At 35.8% G+C, this 25,408-nt stretch overlaps 1 protein-coding gene across 1 annotated transcript in view; it reads right to left on the bottom strand.

Moving 5' to 3' along the window:
* Window positions 1–3,635, bottom strand: part of LOC138707954 (sodium/potassium-transporting ATPase subunit beta-2-like) — a 60,626-nt gene extending 56,991 nt beyond the window's left edge. Inside the window, exon 1 of the mRNA XM_069838028.1 lies at window positions 3,383–3,635. Coding sequence (XP_069694129.1) covers window positions 3,383–3,608 — 226 coding nt within the window. The 5' untranslated portion in view covers window positions 3,609–3,635. The remainder of the gene's footprint in view (window positions 1–3,382) is intronic.
* Window positions 3,636–25,408: the final 21,773 nt, after the last annotated feature.

Raw genomic sequence — 25,408 nt, 5'->3', positions numbered from 1 at the left:
CGTGAATGGGATGAATGTACTCAGTTCTAAGTTCAGAACTTCCCCCCACAAGAGATTTGTACTGTACAGGGGAAGGGCGAGGTGGAGCAGACAACAAAAGAAGCAATAATTTAGACCTTACATAACAACGACAGACCCAGTCTATATAAAGAACATAGATAAAGGGAGTCGATTAAAGAAAGTGAGCTTTCTTTCGTTTATACTTGTTTTAAATAGGCCTACTACAAAATATTAATATAGGTATTTAAAAAATGTTAATGTTTTTACTTAAACATGGTGAATCTGAACTATCTTTCTGTGCAAAATTGTAAATGAAGCGGGTATTAAGTGTCATTTTTACATAAACTGCCTTAATTCAATATGTCTACAGGTAGTTACTGATTGAATTAGACCAATGCGCCTTTCAGTAAAGTTTTTTTAGGACATTGATTTGAATACACCATCTGCTTTTGAAGAGCTTCGATGTCACTTTTAAATGCATTTCACACAGCTTACAAAAGACACCACCCCGAGTACAATCAAAGTACTGGTACAACCTATGATATTTGGTTTCTCATCGTTTTTTATATCTGATTTCGCGTCCAACCATTTTATTCATTGACTCACCACTAACAGCACTAAATGACTGTAACACAGTTGGAATTACCACTTCACAGATTTCATTTTCACTTAAAGCCAATTGAGAATCTTATTTATTGAATGAAATGGATGCACTTTCCAGTGACATCTCAATACTTTTCCTATAAGGAAAAATAAATAGTGTCTCTTGTTTTACCATCATATACTGAAATATTTGTATTTACTGTAGGATGTAACCTTTTCAATAAACAAAATTATTATACTTGCTAAACATAACTAATACTGAAAACTTTGCCTATAAAAACACAGCACACCTGAATTCTCAAATACATCAATCAAGACTGAAAACTGAGACAGTTTAAATTTCAACCAGTGAAGATCAGGAGAAAACAAGTAAGCCTACCCGTAAGTGAAAATCTACATAACAGAATTTTAGTTTCTGAAAATTCATGTGAATCAAAATATAATATTGTACAAATTATATTTTTAATTTAAAAAACTCTGAAATCTCCGGGAGTGATATTTTGGAATCCGAGGAGAGAATTTCACCCAGCCCACCCCTGAATTCACCACTGAATGTACTAAACTAAAAAAAAAATGGTGATCTCTATGACATTTCCTCAAAATTGAATTGATGCTTTTGTTTTTTATATTCTGTTTCGTTTGGAGTTTTAGGTACATACGCAATAGCTGTTGCTGGTGCCAAGCCTTATCCCCTCTCTCGCCATTACTGCCACTGGTTCCCCGCTCACGCCGAGTGACCAGCCACACTCTCGAGAACATAATTAAATATTAAAAAATTAGTAATGTGCATTCGACACATCCATACTTTGTAATATAAAGGTGCGTAAAATTAAGGCACAAATAAAACTGTGCATTCGACACATCCACACTTCATAATATAAAGACACACGTTGCGGTTCTCCCTAAATACACAAGTAATAATCGTTAGTTCCAAATTATTACTGCACCACGCCGGTCACACAAACGATGGGATGTGGTGTGCATTTCTTTTCTCTTTTCACCCCACCCCTTACGAACAAACAGACAATGGAAGATGTCCCTGCCATTCCTCGTCATTCCACAGTGAACTTAGGTAGAATCATTTTCCCTCAGTTCGTATTTCGTCTCGTTAGCTTAGACGCTTAGCACGTAGCTCGTTTACCGTTAACATGTTTGATAGACAGATTCGTCAAGGTTCGTCAGATCGAAACCCACCCTCCGCGAGGTAAATAGGGAGACGGTAAGAGCATAGGCGGAGTTATGGGAGGGGCATGGGGAGCACTGCCTCCCCAAACTTGCCTCAAATCTTTTTTTTTTTTTCTATTAACCACTTCCCTTATTATCCCGAGTTAACTCGGGTTGCTAACATGTGTCAAAATTTATTAACCCGAGTTAACTCGTTTGAGTCCCATTGTCTACTTCATACTGATTTTTTAAGTATGTAAGAATATTAGTGATGTACAGTGATTCTGCAATATTAAGTGACCTCTTTACGAAAATAAAAAAATATGACACTTTTTTCACAAAACTGGTAAAATAAATAGTAAGGGAAGAGGTTAACGTTAGAAAATATTGAATTCAAAAGAACTTTTTTGTTTATGATTAAGTTTCTATGCTTAAATTGTTGAATTAATGTCTTCAGATCATGTGTCTGGACTATAACATTTATTTTAAATTTCTGAATGCATAAGAATTGCTATACTTCATTTGAGAAATGGACGTACTGTAATGTGTCTTTTGTAACACTCTGTACTCATGTGTTAGAAGTCTCTGTTCAGGCCGCCACTTGGAGAAATATGAGTAACACTGCACAATAATGCAGAAAAAAAGAAAAGTGATCCTGGTAAAATGTGTAAGCTTAAAGACGAGATTAAATAAAATAATTAGAGTTTAAATTTCGTATGATATCTTCAGGGAGCTAAACTTCATATAAAAAAGGAAGTTTCTGGTAGCACTGTCACGTACTTTTACTGATGTATGCATGTGTTTCTGTACGAGAGAGAAAAAGGAGATTGTTTTAAGTTATATCCTATTATAATTTGTAGTAGACATACAGTTCAAGCCCTATACAATTCGGTCCGAAACATCGCGGATATGGATGTAACACTGTTGACTGTAAGAAACATGACCCCGAAAATACCTTTATTAAATGATCATATTCCGATATATTGTACTACGGCCAACCTATAATGGGGGCAGGAGGTAAATGATGTCCCCCATAACACCGTAATATGGGAATTATATGGTTTTGCTTCCCTCTCCCCCCCCCCCCCAAGGAAACGGTTTCTTCTACGCCTATGGGTGAGAGGTAGAGAGAAGCGAGAATGAGTGGGAAGAGGCACGTAGAAAGAAGTTCTATTCTTCGTTACCAGATAGCGAATCACCAACTTCCATTTTTGCTCGGCAGATGTCTCATTCCTGCACCCGCTGTTCTGTAGTGTCCCGTAATGTGATGGTAGAGATACTGGGCGGGGCTTACCAGCAACAGTCATTGCGGTTTTCTCGAGTTTCAGTCTGATAGTGTTCTTTAACTTGTGTCCCTAGTTCATATATGTCATTTTAACATTGTTTGATTTTAATAACCTCAGTTCCAGGGTGCAAACAGTCACAGTTACCGATACGCCCTCATCATTTGATTTTAACAACCTGAATTCCAGGGTACAGTCATAGTTACTGACACACCCTGCCCTATCAATATTTACTAAAAATAATCTAATTTTACCCTAAATTTATAGTCATAATGTCATTTTTAATGATAATATTGTCACCGTTAAATAAAAAGTTGTTTATTATTACTTACTCCAACGAGACGCTGTTCGTCCAAGAACTTCACCCGTTTCAGCATTATACAGGAACGTTCGAAGCTCTTGCGCAAATGATTGTTCAGGGCGTTGGAAATACCCGGGTGCGTCAGGTTGCTGAAGTCGAGGTGCAGGCTCACATTGTTGTGCCAATGAAATTTCACCAGATGGAATTTCTTCTCCAGGAGAGCAAGAAGAGCACTCGAGAATTTCGTCTTCATTCATGATTACACCACAGTCTAAGACATACAGTCACGAACTTCAACACTTTTTCTGCCAACATTCGCGACACTAGCGCCCAAGCGGCAGGCAAGGCACTGGCCATAGTCTCGTTCAGCCAGCACGTGCTTTAAAGGGATGCGAGATGTTATAATAACGTTTCAATCATGCATCGGAATAAACGCAATGTGTGCAATAACGGAAATTGCAGTAACAAGTTTAAATCTCCGGATTTGTAGTTCTTCAGATTCCCTAAAGACCAAGAGATAATCATAACTCAGGAATAACCAATAATCCACGTTGTAGGTAGCCTACGTATTGTGTTCTATAAAACATCTATTAGTTATCAGTTACCTATTTGTATGTTAGGAAGGAGAGTTTAAATAAAAACAAAGTAAATACCTGTTACAGTATATTATTTTTTTTTGTAGAAATCATATGTGTAAATGTGTAACCTTCCGATTTTGAATAATGTATCTACAGTTTTTAATGCAAGTAATTCCATAATTTTTGTATTCGTGTTTTTTTTTCTATATATTTTTCAAAAGTTGAACGTTATATTGCATTCAAGTAGGGATCATGGTGTTAATTTTAATTTTTCAAGAATTCATGGAGTATTGTAATCCTTTTGAAAAATATTCACTTCTTGAATAAATCCAGACTGTGTCGATAGATTTCTGATGTGTTGGTGTAGATTCATGTGGCAGACGTATTACGTTCTCAAGAGCCTTTTTAAATTTAATATAAAAAGCAATCTTTTCTGTAATAATTTGTATGACTGTTATTGGTGTTGATTTTACATTCCCAGTGATTATTTGAGCTGTTCAGAGCAGAAGTGGTGTAAGTCAAAATTAGGTAATGAGATTTAAAGTAAATATTCTGTAAAATACAGCGCAAAGTAGCAATTAATATATCCTTCGAGCTATTCACTGACTACTAATAGTTTAAATAAATTCAATATTAACTGCTACTTTGCGCTGTATTTTAAAGAATGTTTACTTTAACCCTCATTACCCATTTTGACTTACACCACTTCTGCTCTGAAAATAAAATTAGGCCTACATTTTCTGAGTTAATTGAAGTCACAATTTTTTCAACAAAATTGTGTGTTCATTTATTTGTTCTCACCTACGTCATATTAACAGTAAGGGCATGTAAATTACGTATTATATAGGTAGGATAAGTTAAAATTAAGCTTATGTGTGAAAACTGGAAATGTAATGTAAAATGCGGTGAACTTGCCATAAACATTTAAACCATAAAATCAGCACTATTTGTCACTCAAAATAATAAAGGAAATACCGGTTCTTAAGAAATGAAAAATAATGAACTCCATAAATCAATGTCTGTCATATTAAGGTTTAAATCTTCCCCTTTTTTATTTTCAAGTTTACCTCAGCGGCCTAGTTTACCCCAATTTGCGGTATGGAAAATAGTTAATTTCTCAGGAAATAGGGAGAGGAGTTCACCACGCAATGTACCCTACAATTTTGAAGCTACTAATTTTGACTCTTCTCACAGGAAATATAGAGTTCTAATGATTCATAAATATATTCAGGAATTAATTTAATTAACCATCCACGTACGAACAATTATATTATTTCAAACCATGATACATGAACAGTTCCATGATTCAGTTGTAAGGAGCAGAAAGAATTACGTTTATTCTCAGCTTCTGAAACTTGTAGATTAACTGCGTGTGAAATTCTTCTAGGATTCTAAATTAAAGTTGATAAGAATCATATACACTTACTGTATAGCATAAAAATATAAAACAAATTACGCAAAACCCGTTTTCTGATGTGTTATCATATGTCGTGTGCACACTTTTAACTTGCCTGCCGCTAGAGGGCTACTGTCGCGCCAGCTGTCAAATGTTGGCATATTTTATACGTATGAGTTGCGTGACTAGACTGTGGTTACACACCCTTGTGACTGTCGAACTGTACGGAATACCCCGAAGTTCTGGCCTTCAATTTACCTTCTACGAAACGGTGTTGCCAATTTAAATATCATAATTTTCCTCGAAAAAATATAAAGTTCAGACCATTCTACTTGTATTTTAAGCATAAATGTTTCACACCCATCAAACATATAATCAAAATATATACCGGCAATCTTATTTCCAAAAATCAGATTAAAGTGAGGATTAAACGATTTATCAACGACACTTCCTTAATGTCAAGCGTAAGAATACTGAATGTGAAAGCTTGATATTACCACAGTCTACTATATACAGTCGCGAAGCTCAATATGTAGTAAAAATGCAAACATGGGTAGTTGCCCACCACTAGGATCGCTACTATCGCCTCATCATCGCAGATCTCTCTCCTAGCAGCCGACAAAATATGTTACACTTTCGTTGTGTTCTTTTGGAAAAAATTACCACCTTCCTTCCATTATTGAAATATTAAATGCATAAAGTTAATTTATTATTTTAATGAATGTATATTAAATTCCACCATAAACTCGAAGATACCTGCAAGAAATAAGTTAATATAATTTTTGTTTGTGCAAAACGAACTGAAATTTACTATAATAGCTTCACTCATTCAAGATTATAGCGATAGCAATAATTGATAATGAAACCAATAAATATTAATTTGCATTTCTCTTTACAACGATAATAATGGAAATATGAATTAATGGAGTAACTTACGTGTACCGGTACTTGTAGTGTATGCTTACGTAGTTAAAGAGGGATGAGGTTAAGCAATAATAATCACACCAGAATTGGAAATAATACGTGATCAATAAATTTTATTGTAACAGACTTTTTCTACGTCTCTAGTAAAGCAACAAATAAAAATAACAACAAAATTAACAGCTATAATTAAAAACATATCCTTTGAAGAAAAAAGTAGGCCTAAGTAATAATAATCCCACCAGAATTGAAAATAAAACGTGATCAATAAATTTCATTAAAACAAACTTAATTTTTCTACGTCTTTAGTAAAATAACACATAAAAATAATAACAAAATTAATAGCTACAACTAAAAATATATCCTCTGAAAAAAAAAAAGTAGACCTAACCTTTATTTCTCTGGAAATTTAGCAGCCTAAGTGACAGAACTTTAACCGGTATCTAATGTCCTTTCGGTTAGACTGAAACATTTCAGTGTGAAATTTAAGGATATAATGTATTCTAACAGTCACAAAGAACTTCAAATTAACAAGTTTTGTTTCTGCACAGCATTCTTGTGGAAACCCAGGAACCATTCTGAATCTTTCGGAAATCGGAAAAAGGATAACTCTGGCCTCTTTCTCTTACTGTTGCTACAATTTATAGCACTACAAACGTCTCCTCCTTGTCCCATATTATTATTCCAATTATTATATTTTAGCCATTAACATTTTCATTATAACCAATAACGAACATTTCACAAGCATCAATGTGAAATACGTAATGAGCTAGCACTCGACATAAATACGACTCAGTCCAAAGTCGACCACGGACAGTATTGTTTCTAGTTGCTAACCGCTTGGAGCGCTTTATCACGAGATTTGCAAAAAAACACCTCAAGCTTCGCGACTGTATATAGTAGACTGTGATATTACTTTTCCACACAAAGACGGTATGTAGTATCACCTAGAATCACATATAGCGCTGATGTTCTGTCCAGAATTTAAACCTTTCTGCATATGTTTACACCACCATATTATTACAAATACTAGCGTTATATACGTCGTTAGCACACACTGCTGATGAATATTTTTGCTATGTTGATCAACAAATTTTGGTTAAATTTGTGAATGAAACTTTTCATTGCTTCATTAACATTTGCACTGTACAGCTGTCAAAAGAAAAAGTGGCCGCTATCCTGAAACAAAGTTCCCTTCGGGTATCTTCGCTACAATTCGGAGACAGGCAATGTTACATGTTGTTGGACCACGTTGCCTGATATCTACAGTTATAATTGAAGTATTCTGTGTGTTATTCGATAGCGTAATGGTAGCGTTCAGGTCTCTTATTCATGAGGTTCTGCTTTCGACTACAACCTCGTGCTTTTTATGTTTTTTTTTTCTGTTCTGTTTTTGAGAGAGACAAACTATACATAATGGCTCCTTTCTCTTTTACAATTATTTTAGTAATTAACATCAGGTTCATTAATATATTATGCCATGACTTTATCATTATGATATTGTGGCTGCAAATGGAAAGAAAAAAGATTTTATTCTCAATAAAAATATCTTTCCTGGCATAAACAAAACAAATTTACTGGCGTCGGCCTTAAAACATTCAAATAATTAAGCGTCCAAAAAACAAAACAAAAAGCCACGATTCAATACTTAGTCTATCTTCCTCTTATCTCGATCATCTTGCAGTCGAGTGGGCATGGAATTGACTAGTCTTTGCAAATAGCGACTGTTCTTAGACACGATATTCCAGGCATTCTGAGCATACATACATAAGTGTTCTGTCCATGGCTGGTCTTTCATTGCAAACCCAGCAATCACCTATCTTTCCTATTTTCTGCCTTCCTCTTAGTCTCCGCATATGATCCACGTATCCTAGTATCGTCTATTATTCTTTTCAACCAGAGACCCACCCAATTCCTTTTCCTCTTTCTATTCAGTTTCAGCATCATTCTTTCTTCACTCACTTTTTCAAACACAATTTTATTTCTTATTCTGTCTGTCCACTTCACACGCACCGTTCTTCTCCACATCCACATTTCAAATGCTTCAATTCGTTTCTCTTCATTTCGTCGTAATGTCCATGTCCCTTCCCCATATAATGCCACACTACACACAACGCACTTCACTAGTCTCTTCCTTAGTTCTTTTTCCAGAGGTCCGCAGAAGATCCTTCTTCTTCTATTAAAAGTTTCCTTTGTTCATGTTTGCAGTTTTTCTTGGGAAGGATAGGCCTAAATGCGGTAACATCCCGTTGCTTTCCGCACACCACTATCTCTTTCGCACCTTATTAAAGTCCAGGGGGGCCAAGCGCGGAGATGAGGAGAGTGGATTTGACTTATTGGGCCCTCCGGACTTCACCGAAAGTCACGGCAAGGGTTAAATATTAATTCTATCAGGATGTTTGACCCAATCAGAGACCGGGAAATCTCAATTAGCCTTTGCCCCCCGCATCCTGGACTAGCTTCTACGAATCATCAGATTGGGCCAATTTTTACGAAAATGTTTCCACACTTTTGCCCTCGTAGCTCAGCGGACGAACATCGGAATTTAGATGTCAACGTCTCAGATTCAATTCCTCGTCGCTCCTTTTCATTTTATTGTGGTCCAAGGTAGTATAATGTAATAATACAAAAAGAAAAACTAATATCAGTATTATGCAACTGGATTTTTCCAAACCTAATATTAAAGTTATGTCATTTATATCGCTAAAGAACGATTACAATACAAATAACTTGATTATTATTTATACAGTATCATTAGAGAACGATACCAGAATATAAATGATAAATATCAGTTTGTTTAATTAATATAAGATATTATATAATACGTATTTAATTATCTAAATAAAATAACCTATTTTACATAGAAAGATGGTTATTTGTGTTATAATAATTACTTACATAAAATACAGATTATTTATATTGCGAAAGAACAATAACAATATAAATAACTTGAATATTCAATGCACTGCCTAATTATCTTAAAGATTTGAAGAACAACGAGAAAAGGTTCAGAAAAGAATTAACCACATTTCTACATCCTCATACCTTCTACACAATTGATGAATTGTTTATGCTTGTGAATTGAAATATTCTACTTAAATGACATGTACAATTTTATATAGCTCAACTAAAATATGTTTTTATATTGACTTAATCTGTTTACTATGTATTGTATTTTTTGTTTAGCATAACTGATTAATTGTATGTACTGTAAATTGAATAGTATGCTGTATAGGTCAACTGATGAATTGTTTAAGCTTATAAATTGAATTAATCTAATTCATATGAATTGTATAGCTTAACGAAAATAAGTTTGTAAATTGAACTAATTTGATTGTATGTGTTTGTATAGTTTGGCTGATGAATTGTATATGTTCTTAAAATGATTACTAGTCTGTGTAGCTCTACTGATAAATTGTATATAGACCTACTGTAAATTGAATGGTAATATGTATAGCTCAACTGATGAAATGTTTATGATTATAAATTGAATTAATCTACTTGATATTAATTGCACAAATTTGTACAGCTTTATGAAAGTATGCTACTTTGTATTGTATATATTTGTATAGTTTTGGCCGATGAATTGTATATGCTTTAAATTGAATAGTAATCTATATAGCTCTACTGATAAATTGTTTTTGTTTGTAATTTGAAGTAGTTTGCTTGATATGTATTATCAATTTCTGTATATCACAACTGGTTGAATTGTTTATGCCTTAAATTTAAATAAACTGTTTTGTATTATAATATAGCTCAACTTATGAATGATCGTTTGCGTTTGTAAATTTAATAATCTGATTGGCTATGTATTGCATACATTTAGTAGAGCCATCGATGTAGCTCAGTCGGCAGACTCGCTGGGCTGCTGATCCGGAGCTGCGTTCGGGCTTGGGTTGGATCCCCCTATGGACTTTGGTTTCTTCGGTGGTTTTCCCCAGCCGTGAGACTGAAGCCGGATGGTCTATGGCGAGTCCTTGGCATCAACACTTTTGATTTGATTACCTGGTTGGGTTTTTCCGAGGTTTCCCCCACCGAAAAGGCAAATGCCGGGTAATATTTTGGCGAATCCTCGGACCTCATCTCATCTCACTACATCTCGCCAAAATGTAAAAAAAATTGTACAAAATTGTAAAAATTGTAGAAAATTACTAAATTGTAAAACTATAAAAATTTGTAAAAATTGTAATTGTAATATTGTAAAATGTTGACATGTTCCACATCTTAAAGCCTCATTGCTCATGTAACATCTATGGAATAAAATGAATGAATGAATGAATGAATGAATGAATGAATGAATGAAGGAATGAATGAATGAATGAATGAATGAATGAATGAATGAATGAATGCTAAATGAAGGAAAACAGAATATAAATGATAACTTGAATATTATTTATATCGCTAAAGAACGATAACAATATAAAAAACGTGAATATTATTCATATCGGAATTTCACAGATTTATTACAGATGTATTTAAGAAATTGTAGAAGAATAGTAATTAGTAACAGTGTCCTATTTATTCTTCTTGGAGCCAAATATGTATCTTTTAAAAGTGTGGTTACTATGTTGAAGTGTATGTGTTGCAACGGATGCTCGATTTGTTATGTATCTGATTCTGTTATGGGATGCTTGATGTCGTCGCAATGTCGTAATTATAGTTTGATTGTGCTTGTGTGACTATTGTGTATTAATTTATGATTTATGGTACGGAAATCTGCATATTTGTATTATAGAAGTGTTACGTATGTGTGTTGTTAATGTTTTTGTATGTTTCAAATTGATAACTGATATTTGTTTATTTGTTTTGCAATCGCAATGCCTAATTTACGGATTGTTTATGTTTTGTTTACATCGCCTAAGCTAATTTAATTTTCTTTTCCATTTCTCTTTATGCTTATGATTCTTGTGTATAAAACTATAGCCATAACATACATATGTAAAATAGGGCTAACCCCCATTGGAGATACAATAATAATTATTATTATTCATATCGTTATAAAACGATAACAGAATACAAAAGATGACTTGAATTTTATTCATATCTCTAAAGAACGATAACAAAATATAAATAACGTGATATCCATAAAGAAAGATAACTGGATATAAATGATGATTTGAATATCATTTACATCGCTAAAGAACGATTAAAAAATAAAATGAAAACTTGAACAAGGCCCGAACCTACAATCTTTGAATCCTTAAACAAGCACTCTACCGCTGGCCTACGAGGCGCAGATATGGAACACTTTCATAGTTAGGGAACTGCTTGTACTAGCACATGCATCGTGTAACATCGCCGCGACCCGAAATGGACTTTGAAAATATTCGCTGTTCACGAGTGCGGCCACTATTTTTTTTTTTTTTTTGACAACTGTACATAGGCCTATGAAGGAATTTGGGCGAAACAGACGTTTCAAATTCAGCCACACAAATGTTGTAGAAGTATATGAGTCAATTTAAAATGCATGTAATGAGCCTATATCATTGTGAACCTAAATATATTTAATTTATAATAAAATTAATGTTTTCTTACCCTTATTCATTCTCTGAGGTGCCCGTATAAGGCTTTAGGCCCACATATTTCTGGCACAATTATTGAAATAGCTTGCTTTAATATGCGAGTTAAACATATAGGGAGGTAAAGCAGTACCAGTTGCCAAGAATCTTAAGCTAAGCGCTAATGTGTATTACACTAATATGGCTTTTCCACCGTTTCTATCTTTCTTAACAATTCCTGAACCAGTTAGATTCAATGACAATTAATGATCATTTGGCGACATTCTAAGAAAGTTGCAAAACCCTGCACTATCCTAGCTATATTAAGAGTTTAGATGATTTTCTGAACTTAATTCTACGCGCATTTTCAGAATGTGTCTTTGCCACACTTTTCGCCTACGCATTTCACTGACATCACTAGGGTAGTTAAAATTATAAATGCAGCAACAGTAAGTATTTTCTTCTTCCTCATTCACGTTTTAACGCCTTTATCATGTGATTCTGATGTAGACAGAAAGTTAGAGAATTTCTGTTAAAGTTAATTAACATTGTTAACTAAAGTTGTTTATCAACATTGCTAATCAAATTTATTCAATTTCAATGTGGACTCACCTATACACGACAGTCTCATACTTGTGTTTCGCGTAAAGTGATTTAGTTTAGTTTTTAACTTTTCATGTTATCTGTTATTTGCAATGCATTAGGTGATTTTTGTAATTGATAACATTTCCTTTATTGATTAAGAAATAACTCACAAATTCAACGTAAATTGTCTACCTTTGGCTATTATATTTTTCCAGATGATTTATGTTCTACGATCTAAAGGACGGTAATAAAATATAATAAAATTTTTTATTATTTAAAACCCAATGATAGGCCTATAGTAATGATATAGCCTACAGATTTTTCAAAAGTAATGGTAAAATTTAGGGATGAGAAGTAAAAACGAAGAGAAGCAAAAAGGTTCCAGTAAACATGGGTCCGAAAATTAACAGTTTACGAGATAATGCCATTTTTTGCTGGTTGGGGCCGCCAGTGAACCGAGAGGCTGTGTACGGTAACACAGTAACATTTTTTACTTGGTTATTTAACGATGCTGTATCAAATACGAGGTTATTTAGCGTCGATGTGATTGGTGATAGCGAGATGAGGCCAAGGATTTGCCATAGATTACCTGACATTTGTCTTACAGTTGAGGAAAACCTCGGAAAAAACCCAAGCGGGAATCGAAACCGCGCCCGAGCGAAATTCCGGATCGGCAGACAAGCTGCTTAGCCGACTGAGCTACGCCAGTAGCTGCGGCAACAGTCATGCTTCTAAGTGTGAGACGATATCTGAACAGATTATATAGTGAACTGTGGATAGGTAGAAAGAGGATCTGTACCTACACGCCGGATTTAAATCCTTTGAATTTTTGTGTATGGAATTATGCAAAAAGCTTGGTTTATAGAACAGACATCATCACACCTGAACAACTGCAGTATCGGATTGTAGATGCCTTCCAGGAAATAAAGAATGAACCAGACTTGCTCGAGTGCATTCGCGGTTCTTTGCGGAGAGGACTAGATATACATTCAAGTGCATGGTCAGCATTTTGAACACCTGCTGTAATATTCTTCAGTTAACATGTTCATACTGTACTGTATCTTGTTTATCAACAACTTTCACTGTCGGTCAGACAAAAATATTTCTTTTGTGTATGTTCAATCACATTCTGTGATGTTGAAGTTAAATTAAGAATTTTACTGTCTCGTGATTGATAAATGAAATAAAATTGTCACTGCTTTTGTTGGAATTAGTTCAGTGAGCCCCAACCAACACAAAATGGCATTATCTCGTAAACGGTTAATTTTCGGACCCATGTTTACTGGAACTTTTTTGCATCTCTTCGGTTTTACTTCTCATCCTCAAATTTTTTACCATCACTTTTATGTCTTGTGATCTAAAAGTAATGTAGGCCTATGTTAATATTTTCTATCTCCTAAAATTAACATTATCTCGTGAACAAGGTGCGAATTGATTTTCTTCTCCAGGGAGAGGATATTAAAATTTTAATTGTCGACAAAAGATAGATAATCTCCGCAATAATTGGCAATGTTGACCGACCCGTATTGTTGTCGCGCTCAACTTATAAGAAAGAAGAAATGAGAATCGTTGTTATATCTTGCATTTATAATAAACAAAATATGGAAACTATAGGTGCCTGAAGGAGATAAATATTGTCCTTGGCTGGGACAAATTCACACATTTTCAGCAGAGGACCCCAAAAACCCAGGGTGGCATACTCCGTCAATTCTCACCCTGCTCGTTGATTTAAAAAATATTACATTGTCCCTTTAATACAGAAACTTTTCGTGCTGTCCTGTTTGAATGGTTTTCGATATTTGCTGTCGAACCGGCTCTAAATGAGCACCTGTATGGTTTGAATCCTTCATGAACGAAAGTCAGTGAACATATGTCGCTACTAATTCTATTGGCCCTCCGATGCGCATGTGGGGTCTTTTAAGACCCCAGAGTTCTGTAATGTGTAGTGAATTACATTTACATACCTGAATCACCAGCATCCAAATATATTTTAGATTTATTTTCTACATTAATTAATTTCTCTAATTTTAAATTTTGTTTTCCTCTTATAAATTGAACTGAAATTAAAAAAAAAAATCGTTCGATGGGTTCTTGAGGCTTTTGAAGACTCCCAATGTAAATATTTTTCTATTTTTCCGTATAATAATTGTTATGATAGCTGGAAAATATGTACCGTAAAGAGGGGTGACTTTGAACACCGAGGTGACTTTGAACAGTAATTTTGCGCCTTTCTAAATTTAATGCTGTACCCAATTGTCATAAAACTGTTGAAGTTGTCAATTAACTGGTTCAGTTCTTTCGCAATAGGGTACAGCATTTAATTTAGAAAGGCGCTAAATTACTGTTCAAAGTCACCCCACTTTACGGTATATAACACATTGTGATTTATGTCCTTATGACTACAATGAATTGATAATACATAACCACAGCATTTATTGTAAAAAAATGCATGGGTTCTCAGAGACCCCAAGTGCTCAATTGCGTAACTTCTCCAGAGTGCACAACCAAGAATAATGCACTGATTAAACTTCCAACTTCTTTACTTTGGTACAATTTAGGATTTACCTTGTCTGACTAGTTTCGAACTCTCGTTCTTCATTGTCCAAAGCTTAGTGGAGATCCCGCGCCATCTTCTGGTTTCCTGTTGTGGTGGGGTGTGTTCATGATTGTGTCGAAAACAGTGGCGGCTCGTGTCCAATAAATAAGGTCAAGACCAAAATAATCCTAAGTAATCTCATAGATTCGATGGGCAGAATGACGTCATTGATGACGTAGTGAACATATTTGTAAGCTATATTGGAATATTGGAGTGTATTTTAAAATATCTTATTTTTCTTCTGCAGAACAACGAGATAACGTCGTCTCCAAAACATTAACCACTCATTCGTTTACCTAATGGATTGATGTTTTCGTCCTACTAATACACTTGCTACCACAAAATATGTATAGACTAAAAACGAAGTCATTGGTCAGCTCAGATGCGTGTTGTACAACTTCCTTTATTAAAAAGTAGGCTACTCAAGGTATTTAAAAATCTACACAAAACATAATACTGTATTCATGTTAAGATGTTACGAAATATATGTGTAACACCTTAAATTTGAACAATATTTAATTTCTTTATAAATTTTATGCTTTATCTTTTAGTTACAGTTTTTCAGCCAGGTCTGTGTTTGTACGAGTGGCGGCTCGTGGGTATTGAATTCAGGGGGGCTGCATACAAAATAAACCATGCAACTTACCTTATTTAAAGATTAGTTCCATGCGCCTTGTCTTGTAGGTTGCAAACTTTTGAATCATCTTCTTATTAAAATCCGATATGTCGTTTAACACAGTCTTTACAATGGAAAACATAGCTAATGCGGTCAGTCTCTCTTCTCTCATCGTATTTCTAAGATAGGATTTTACTCTCTTCAAACACGAAAAGCAACGTCCTGGTTCGGAAATTGTCATTGGTATGGTGATAACTATGTGTAGTAGTTTCACAACTTCTGAAAATGAGGCCTGCAAGTTCTCAGATAGAAGAAACTGCAAGAGCTTTACTGCGTCACTGATATATCTGAATTCTTGTCTCTGATACAACACAGTGAGTTCCGTTTTTAGTTTGTCTTTATCGAACATTAGAAAAAGCTTCACACATACGTTTAGGTCGTTTTCAGGAAATGAGCTTTTGTAGCATACAAACTTTTCTTGACACAGAAGAGAAGATAATATCAGATGATCTATGAAGTGGAATCGGGTGTTAGCTTGTCTGATAATGAGTCCACACACTTTCTTGGCTGCCGCAACCCTTGTCTCAATCCCTTTGACCTTACGACGCTTTTTAGGGTTTTCATTTTCACAGATCTCGCTGCTCAACTGTGCACTGTTCCGTATTATCTGTATGGCATTAACAAAGCTTGATATGCAGAGTCGGCCTCGGTAGCATAGTCGGTTGCGGGTTCGATCCCGGCCCAGGTCGATGGCATTTAAGTGTGTTTAAATGAGACAGGCTGATGTCAGTGGATCTACTGGCATTAAAAGAATCCTGCGAGACAAAATTCCGGCACACCGGCGACGCTGATATAACCCCTGCAATTGCGAGTGTCGTTAAATAAACCATAATTTATTTTTTTATATGCAGATTTGGACCTTATAAATATCTAACTGGCGATGTTGTAGTTGGTTGTATAATATATCTACATGATACATCAATAAATGAAAAAACTGAGCCAGAAATCGAATTCATAATCTTCAAGAGTACGCTGGCCTCATTTATTGTGATGTTGTTAGATCTCTCAGTTGCCATTATGGCTTGAAAACACCTAGCATTGGCTCCTTCGTCTCATGAACAACATTGACTGTTCTTATTTTGTTGCCCCAGCATTAGAATAATAGTTCAGAAAAGTTGCACACTGGATCATGTTGACTTTTTAGCATCTCAAACATGGCGATAATGAGAATCATGACTTTTATGTCACAGGAAACACAAAAATGTAAAAATACTTTAATTCAAACTAAGTCACTATTTCTGCCAAGATGAATTTGGTTAAACACATTGCGTCAATGAATGCGTGAAAAATTTTCTATCCTCAGACTTAATGAAAATTAAAATAATGAAATTTACCTAGTAAAATGAACTTGTACGCCTTAGTGGATATTACCAGTGGATAAAACGGCAAAAAAACACATTGGTTAGCCTGGTGCAGTTACATCTGTTTTTTTTTATGACGGGATATGACAGTTAAGCGGCCAAGCTTGGAACTACCACGCTGTACCTGATAGGATTGACGTTTGATGGCTGACGTTGAAACATTCATTGACAATTTACGCAGAGGTAAAATAACAATACAAAAATGAGCAAAGAATGAAAGACGAAACGCATCAATGCTAACATTGCGTGCACAATAAATTATTTATTTATTTTATTATTTATTTATTTATTTATTTATTTATTTATTTATCTATTTATTTATTTATTTAACCTGGTAGAGATAAGGCCGTCAGGCCTTCTCTGCCCCACTACCAGGGTATTACAACTATAATATGAACAATAAAATTACAATTAACATTACATTTACAATTACAATTACAATAAAAATTAAAGTACGACAAGATTACCTGATTAATGAAAGCTAGACATTTTATCATAGAAGTTAAGAACAAAGAATATTTTTGTATTTACTGAATTATAAATTAAACCTACAATAACAAAAATCTATAGTAATGAAATTACCGGATATTGAAATATTTTGTGATAGATTAAGAGAACTATTTACAAGAAACCATGTCTGAACGAGTCTCAATTACTGGCCAAGTGCCTAGTATGTTTGCGTTTGAATTCAATTTTATTTCGACAGTCCCTGATGCTAGCAGGTAACGAATTCCAGAGTCTTGGCAGGGCTATTGTGAAAGAGGATGAGTATGAGGAGGTGCGATGGGATGGTATTGTTAGTATTGTTTCATGGCGAGAGCGTGTGTTCAGATTGTGGTGGGAAGAAAGGTAAGTGAAGCGAGACGACAGGTACGAAGGAATAGAAGAGTTCAAGATTTCGAAGAGAAGGAGAAGTGAATGTAAATTTCTTTTCTTATCTAGTTTAAACCAACCTATTGTTTCCAGGGATGGGGTAATATAATCATATTTACGAACATTGCTTACAAAACGTACACACAAGTTATGAGCACGTTGAAGTTTCGTTTTGTTGTCGCTGGAAAGGTCAGTCAGTAAAATGTCAGCATAGTCAAAATAGGGAAATACAAGCGTCTGCACAAGGGACTTTTTTAAGCAAGAGGGAAGATGAACATTTATTCTTTTTAGCACATGGATAATAGAATATACTTTTCTGCAGGTTTCTGTGATTTGCATGTCCCAGTTGAGATTATTATCCATGTGAATGCCAAGATTTTTTACCGAAGAACTGAAAAGGATATGCACTGTACTTACTTTAATGGGGGAAATGTCGAGGTGCTTTACAGCGTCGGTTTGCCGTTTGTTTCCTAATATAGTTGCTTGTGTCTTTCCAGGATTGATATTAAGATGGAATTTCTTTGTCCATGTCACAATCGAGTCAATGTCTTCGTTCAGTTTATCTATAGCGTCATTTATTCGGTCTAAGCGGGAAGAGATGTAGCATTGAAGATCGTCAGCATACAAGTGATAGTTACAATGCCTTACAAGAGATGTAATATCATTTACATATATTGTGAACAACAATGGTCCGAGTACCGAACCCTGTGGTATACCTGATGTTATGTTAAGCCAGGAAGAGCTTCGATTCCCGGATACAACACATTGTTGTCTTTCCCGTAAGTAGGATTCGAACCAACTCACAGCAGTCTCTGACAAATGCAGATTTCTCAATTTATGTGTGAGCAGGTCAAAATTTACAGAGTTGAACGCTTTGCTAAGCTTAAGAAGTGTTAGTATTGTTACTTTATTAGAGTCGATTGCTTCACGAATGTCTTCGGTCACTTTAAGTAGAGCAGTGCTTGTGTTGTGTCCAGCTCTGAAACCTGACTGATACTTGTCGATTAGTTTGTGTTCGTTCATGTAGTTAGCAATTTGTCTGTGTACGATTCTTTCCAGTGCTTTTGATATGGCTGGCAGGATACTGATTGGTCTATAGTCGTTCGGGTCAGTGGGAACTTTGACTTTTGGAAGAGGAAGAGCGAAAGCTTGCTTCCATATTTTAGGGAAAGTTGAAGTGATTAAGGAACTATTGAATATGTGTGCAATTGTAGGTATTACTATCTCTTGTATTTTCTGTATGAGTAATATGCTAATGTTGTCTGGCCCTTGAGCTTTCGTCTTAATGCGTCGGATGGCTTTCATGACGTCAATAGGAGTGACGTCGGTAAAATAGAATTTGTCTCGAGTTGGGGGAATTGAGTCAGGCAAAACTGTGTCTTGTTTCGTTGTGTCGTTTGTCGGGTCCTTTACAAAGTGTTCGTTCAAGCGGTCAAGTGGGATGGGAATGTTTGCTTGTTCACTAGCCCTTCCAAGTCCAATAACCTTCAGATTTTTCCATACTTCGGAAGGCGTTGTGTTGGGCTCTATAAGTTTGTAGGAGTATTTCAGTTTAGCGTTTCTTATTAGTTGAGTCGTTCTATTTCTTAGGTGTTTATAGAAGTTAAAACATTCGTCCTTTTTGTTGCGGATGTATTTCCCATAGGCTAAGTCGCGTTCGGACATCAGGCTACGTATTTCAGTCGTCATCCAAGGGGCTGGGGTCTTTCTGGTACGTTTGGTCTTTAATGGTGCGTGTTTGTCATAAAGTTGAAGTATTAATCTATTGAATAAGTCTACTTTCTCGTCTACACCAGAATGTCACCAGAAGAGCTATTGGAGAACTCACCACGTGGGAACTGTAACTTTGGCAAACTCAACCGATGTTACTATAGCAACAGGCCTACCACGCTATGTGACATTCAATTGTTTTTCCGTTCGCAGCGCTAATGTCATGTTCCATCCTTCAAAAAAAAAAAAAAAAAAAAAAAAAAAAAAAAAAAAAAAAAAATGTAAGTCAAAAAGCGAAAAAATTAACTTAATGAGTTTTGCTTGTAGACCGATGTTATTACCGTAATACTATATAACCACTTCAGTGTAGTCGTTAAGCATATCAATCATTATCACAAGTCACAATATCTTCCATAAGAACACAGTGTTTATTAGGTTAATCACTTTTCTTTTTTTATCAGTTTTATATACACACTTTTTACACTTATATACCACTAATTAAATTTTCAACTTCTTTACTGTGTTAATATTTAGGATTTACCTTAGCTGATTAGTTTCGAAGTCTTGTTCTTCATTGTCCAAAGCCTAATAGAGATCCTGCGCTACCTTCTGGTTTCCTCTTGTGGTGGGGTGTGTTCATTATTGTGTTTAAAAGGGTGTGTGTTTTGAAATTGAGTTGAGTGTTCAGGATGTGATATGGGTGTGTTTTTGTATGTATAAAAATTCCGTATTGTTCTAGGGTGTCATGTAGATATATTATACAACCAACTACAACATCGCCAGTTAGATATTTATAAGGTCCAAATCTGCATATAAAAAAATAAATTATGGTTTATTTAACGACACTCGCAATTGCAGGGGTTATATCAGCGTCGCCGGTGTGCCGGAATTTTGTCTCGCAGGATTCTTTTAATGCCAGTAGATCCACTGACATCAGCCTGTCTCATTTAAACACACTTAAATGCCATCGACCTGGGCCGGGATCGAACCCGCAACCGACTATGCTACCGAGGCCGACTCTGCATATCAAGCTTTGTTAATGCCATACAGATAATACGGAACAGTGCACAGTTGAGCAGCGAGATCTGTGAAAATGAAAACCCTAAAAAGCGTCGTAAGGTCAAAGGGATTGAGACAAGGGTTGCGGCAGCCAAGAAAGTGTGTGGACTCATTATCAGACAAGCTAACACCCGATTCCACTTCATAGATCATCTGATATTATCTTCTCTTCTGTGTCAAGAAAAGTTTGTATGCTACAAAAGCTCATTTCCTGAAAACGACCTAAACGTATGTGTGAAGCTTTTTCTAATGTTCGATAAAGACAAACTAAAAACGGAACTCACTGTGTTGTATCAGAGACAAGAATTCAGATATATCAGTGACGCAGTAAAGCTCTTGCAGTTTCTTCTATCTGAGAACTTGCAGGCCTCATTTTCAGAAGTTGTGAAACTACTACACATAGTTATCACCATACCAATGACAATTTCCGAACCAGGACGTTGCTTTTCGTGTTTGAAGAGAGTAAAATCCTATCTTAGAAATACGATGAGAGAAGAGAGACTGACCGCATTAGCTATGTTTTCCATTGTAAAGACTGTGTTAAACGACATATCGGATTTTAATAAGAAGATGATTCAAAAGTTTGCAACCTACAAGACAAGGCGCATGGAACTAATCTTTAAATAAGGTAAGTTGCATGGTTTATTTTGTATGCAGCCCCCCTGAATTCAATACCCACGAGCCGCCACTCGTACAAACACAGACCTGGCTGAAAAACTGTAACTAAAAGATAAAGCATAAAATTTATAAAGAAATTAAATATTGTTCAAATTTAAGGTGTTACACATATATTTCGTAACATCTTAACATGAATACAGTATTATGTTTTGTGTAGATTTTTAAATACCTTGAGTAGCCTACTTTTTAATAAAGGAAGTTGTACAACACGCATCTGAGCTGACCAATGACTTCGTTTTTAGTCTATACATATTTTGTGGTAGCAAGTGTATTAGTAGGACGAAAACATCAATCCATTAGGTAAACGAATGAGTGGTTAATGTTTTGGAGACGACGTTATCTCGTTGTTCTGCAGAAGAAAAATAAGATATTTTAAAATACACTCCAATATTCCAATATAGCTTACAAATATGTTCACTACGTCATCAATGACGTCATTCTGCCCATCGAATCTATGAGATTACTTAGAATTATTTTGGTCTTGACCTTATTTATTGGACACGAGCCGCCACTGTTTTCGACACAATCATGAACACACCCCACCACAACAGGAAACCAGAAGATGGCGCAGGATCTCCACTAAGCTTTGGACAATGAAGAACGAGAGTTCGAAACTAGTCAGACAAGGTAAATCCTAAATTGTACCACAGTAAAGAAGTTGGAAGTTTAATCAGTGCATTATTCTTGGTTGTGCACTCTGGAGAAGTTACGCAATTAAGCACTTGGGGTCTCTGAGAACCCATGCATTTTTTTACAATAAATGCTGTGGTTATGTATTATCAATTCATTGTAGTCATAAGGACATAAATCACAATGTGTTATATACATATTTTCGAGCTATCATAATAATTATTATACGGAAAAATAAAAAAATATTTACATTGGAGTCTTCAAAAGCCTCAAGTACCCATCGAACGAATTTTTTTTTTTTAATTTCAGTTCAATTTATAAGAGGAAAACAAAATTTAAAATTAGAGAAATTAATTAATGTAGAAAATAAATCTAAAATATATTTAGATGCTGGTGATTCAGGTATGTAAATGTAATTCACTACACATTACAGAACTCTGGGGTCTTAAAAGACCCCACGTGCGCATCGGAGGGCCAATAGAATTAGTAGCGACATATGTTCACTGACTTTCGTTCATGAAGGATTCAAACCATACAGGTGCTCATTTAGAGCCGGTTCGACAGCAAATATCGAAAACCATTCAAACAGGACAGCACGAAAAGTTTCTGTATTAAAGGGACAATGTAATATTTTTTAAATCAACGAGCAGGGTGAGAATTGACGGAGTATGCCACCCTGGGTTTTTGGGGTCCTCTGCTGAAAATGTGTGAATTTGTCCCAGCCAAGGACAATATTTATCTCCTTCAGGCACCTATAGTTTCCATATTTTGTTTATTATAAATGCAAGATATAACAACGATTCTCATTTCTTCTTTCTTATAAGTTGAGCGCGACAACAATACGGGTCGGTCAACATTGCCAATTATTGCGGAGATTATCTATCTTTTGTCGACAATTAAAATTTTAATATCCTCTCCCTGGAGAAGAAAATCAATTCGCACCTTGTTCACGAGATAATGTTAATTTTAGGAGATAGAAAATATTAACATAGGCCTACATTACTTTTAGATCACAAGACATAAAAGTGATGGTAAAAAATTTGAGGATGAGAAGTAAAACCGAAGAGATGCAAAAAAGTTCCAGTAAACATGGGTCCGAAAATTAACCGTTTACGAGATAATGCCATTTTGTGTTGGTTGGGGCTCACTGAACTAATTCCAACAAAAGCAGTGACAATTTTATTTCATTTATCAATCACGAGACAGTAAAATTCTTAATTTAACTTCAACATCACAGAATGTGATTGAACATACACAAAAGAAATATTTTTGTCTGACCGACAGTGAAAGTTGTTGATAAACAAGATACAGTACAGTATGAACATGTTAACTGAAGAATATTACAGCAGGTGTTCAAAATGCTGACCATGCACTTGAATGTATATCTAGTCCTCTCCGCAAAGAACCGCGAATGCACTCGAGCAAGTCTGGTTCATTCTTTATTTCCTGGAAGGCATCTACAATCCGATACTGCAGTTGTTCAGGTGTGATGATGTCTGTTCTATAAACCAAGCTTTTTGCATAATTCCATACACAAAAATTCAAAGGATTTAAATCCGGCGTGTAGGTACAGATCCTCTTTCTACCTATCCACAGTTCACTATATAGTCTGTTCAGATATCGTCTCACACTTAGAAGCATGACTGTTGCCGCAGCTACCGGCGTAGCTCAGTCGGCTAAGCAGCTTGTCTGCCGATCCGGAATTTCGCTCGGGCGCGGTTTCGATTCCCGCTTGGGTTTTTTCCGAGGTTTTCCTCAACTGTAAGACAAATGTCAGGTAATCTATGGCAAATCCTTGGCCTCATCTCGCTATCACCAATCACATCGACGCTAAATAACTTCGTAGTTGATACAGCATCGTTAAATAACCAAGTAAAAAATGTTACTGTGTTACCGTACACAGCCTCTCGGTTCACTGGCGGCCCCAACCAGCAAAAAATGGCATTATCTCGTAAACTGTTAATTTTCGGACCCATGTTTACTGGAACTTTTTTGCTTCTCTTCGTTTTTACTTCTCATCCCTAAATTTTACCATTACTTTTGAAAAATCTGTAGGCTATATCATTACTATAGGCCTATCATTGGGTTTTAACCCTAGGATGCATGGCGGGGGTCTTTGAGGCCTTTAATCAAATTTAATACTTTCTTAAATGTGTTAAAGAGTTATGAAATTGCACCAAACTTCATGTAATCTTCTAAAATATATCTAAGAACATGTTGTATGATCATTTAAGTAGATACATTAAAATAAACTGTTTAAAATTAATGTTTGTTAATTCTACACGTATAATGCACAGGCCTTTCCTGCTTTATTCATTATACAGCTATACAACTTTATGTTTTACTTCTAATATGTGGATGTTGATACTTCTGACATTTGTACCCTAGTGGCATTGTTGCAACGTTTTAATTTTATAATCATTTTTGGATTTAACATTGGCAGAGTAAGCTGCTGTTCCCAGTGCTGTGAAATGCAAGTATTATTATTATTCTAATTGTGTTTTTTGTGTCTTACTAATAGAAATAATTTCCACCGTTGTAGTCTCGTGGTAATGTGTTCGCTTCCGAACCCATCGAGCCGGGGTTCGATTCCCCCCTTGAGAAGAGTTGCTTGTGTGAGGTTTTTTGGAGGTTTTCCATCACTCCTATGGATGAATATCAGGTAACTTTATCTGGCATATGGAACTCCACTCATTCTCGCCACTTTCTTTCCCCCTCCTCATCATCCTTTCCTTATCATTCCGATTGTCTTTCTTGGCCTTCAGATCACGCCTGCGGCGGCCCTTCGATACTCCTGACGCTCTCGGCCGGCCTCCATGGATATCTCAAAGAACGGTATTTGGTGACCCAGCAAAGGAACCCACTCTCCTCCAGACGGGAGGGGTGGCCTACACCTCAGACCGTTTGAGGGGGGAATGTGGTGGAGGCTGTTGTGGTGGAATGGTACACGGACTTAGAGGGATGACGGGGCTGGCCGTTAGGGTATTAGGGCTCAGGTCGGTTCGGCATGGGTGCGGTCGGTGGGCTGCAACTCATTTCAGGGGCGCACAATATTCCTCAGTTCCGGTGTATAGGGATGTTCCCCTCCCGGCCTCATAAGACCACATATGAAGCACAAAATCAACAATCCAAACTTTAACATGAATATCCTTCAAGCCTTTGCCCGGTGTGGAGTCAAACGGCCCCAGGAGGTGGATATGGATTTCATCCAAGAATAATGCCAAAAAGAAGATGCTTTTTGTGCCTACGTGACTTAGAAACAAAAAATTGCTCAGTTATGTTCAAAATGTTCTACGAATGTGTGCAATGAGCAAAGTGTTCTTGTTTGGGAAGACTGTTTCCAGTTAAAGGCCATTGGAATTCAATTTATGTAATAATCCGAGGCACGACAGTCCATGAAGGACCATGACCGACCAGCAGGCTGCTGAACTCACGTCCATATACCGAAGAAGAGGTGGACGATCATCCAACCAGAATGTCGGTATCGTGGGGTTAG

The sequence above is a fragment of the Periplaneta americana genome, chromosome 10 (genome assembly GCF_040183065.1).
Source record: "Periplaneta americana isolate PAMFEO1 chromosome 10, P.americana_PAMFEO1_priV1, whole genome shotgun sequence".
NCBI lineage: Eukaryota > Metazoa > Arthropoda > Insecta > Blattodea > Blattidae > Periplaneta > Periplaneta americana.
This window is presented reverse-complemented; position numbering and strand designations above follow the sequence as displayed.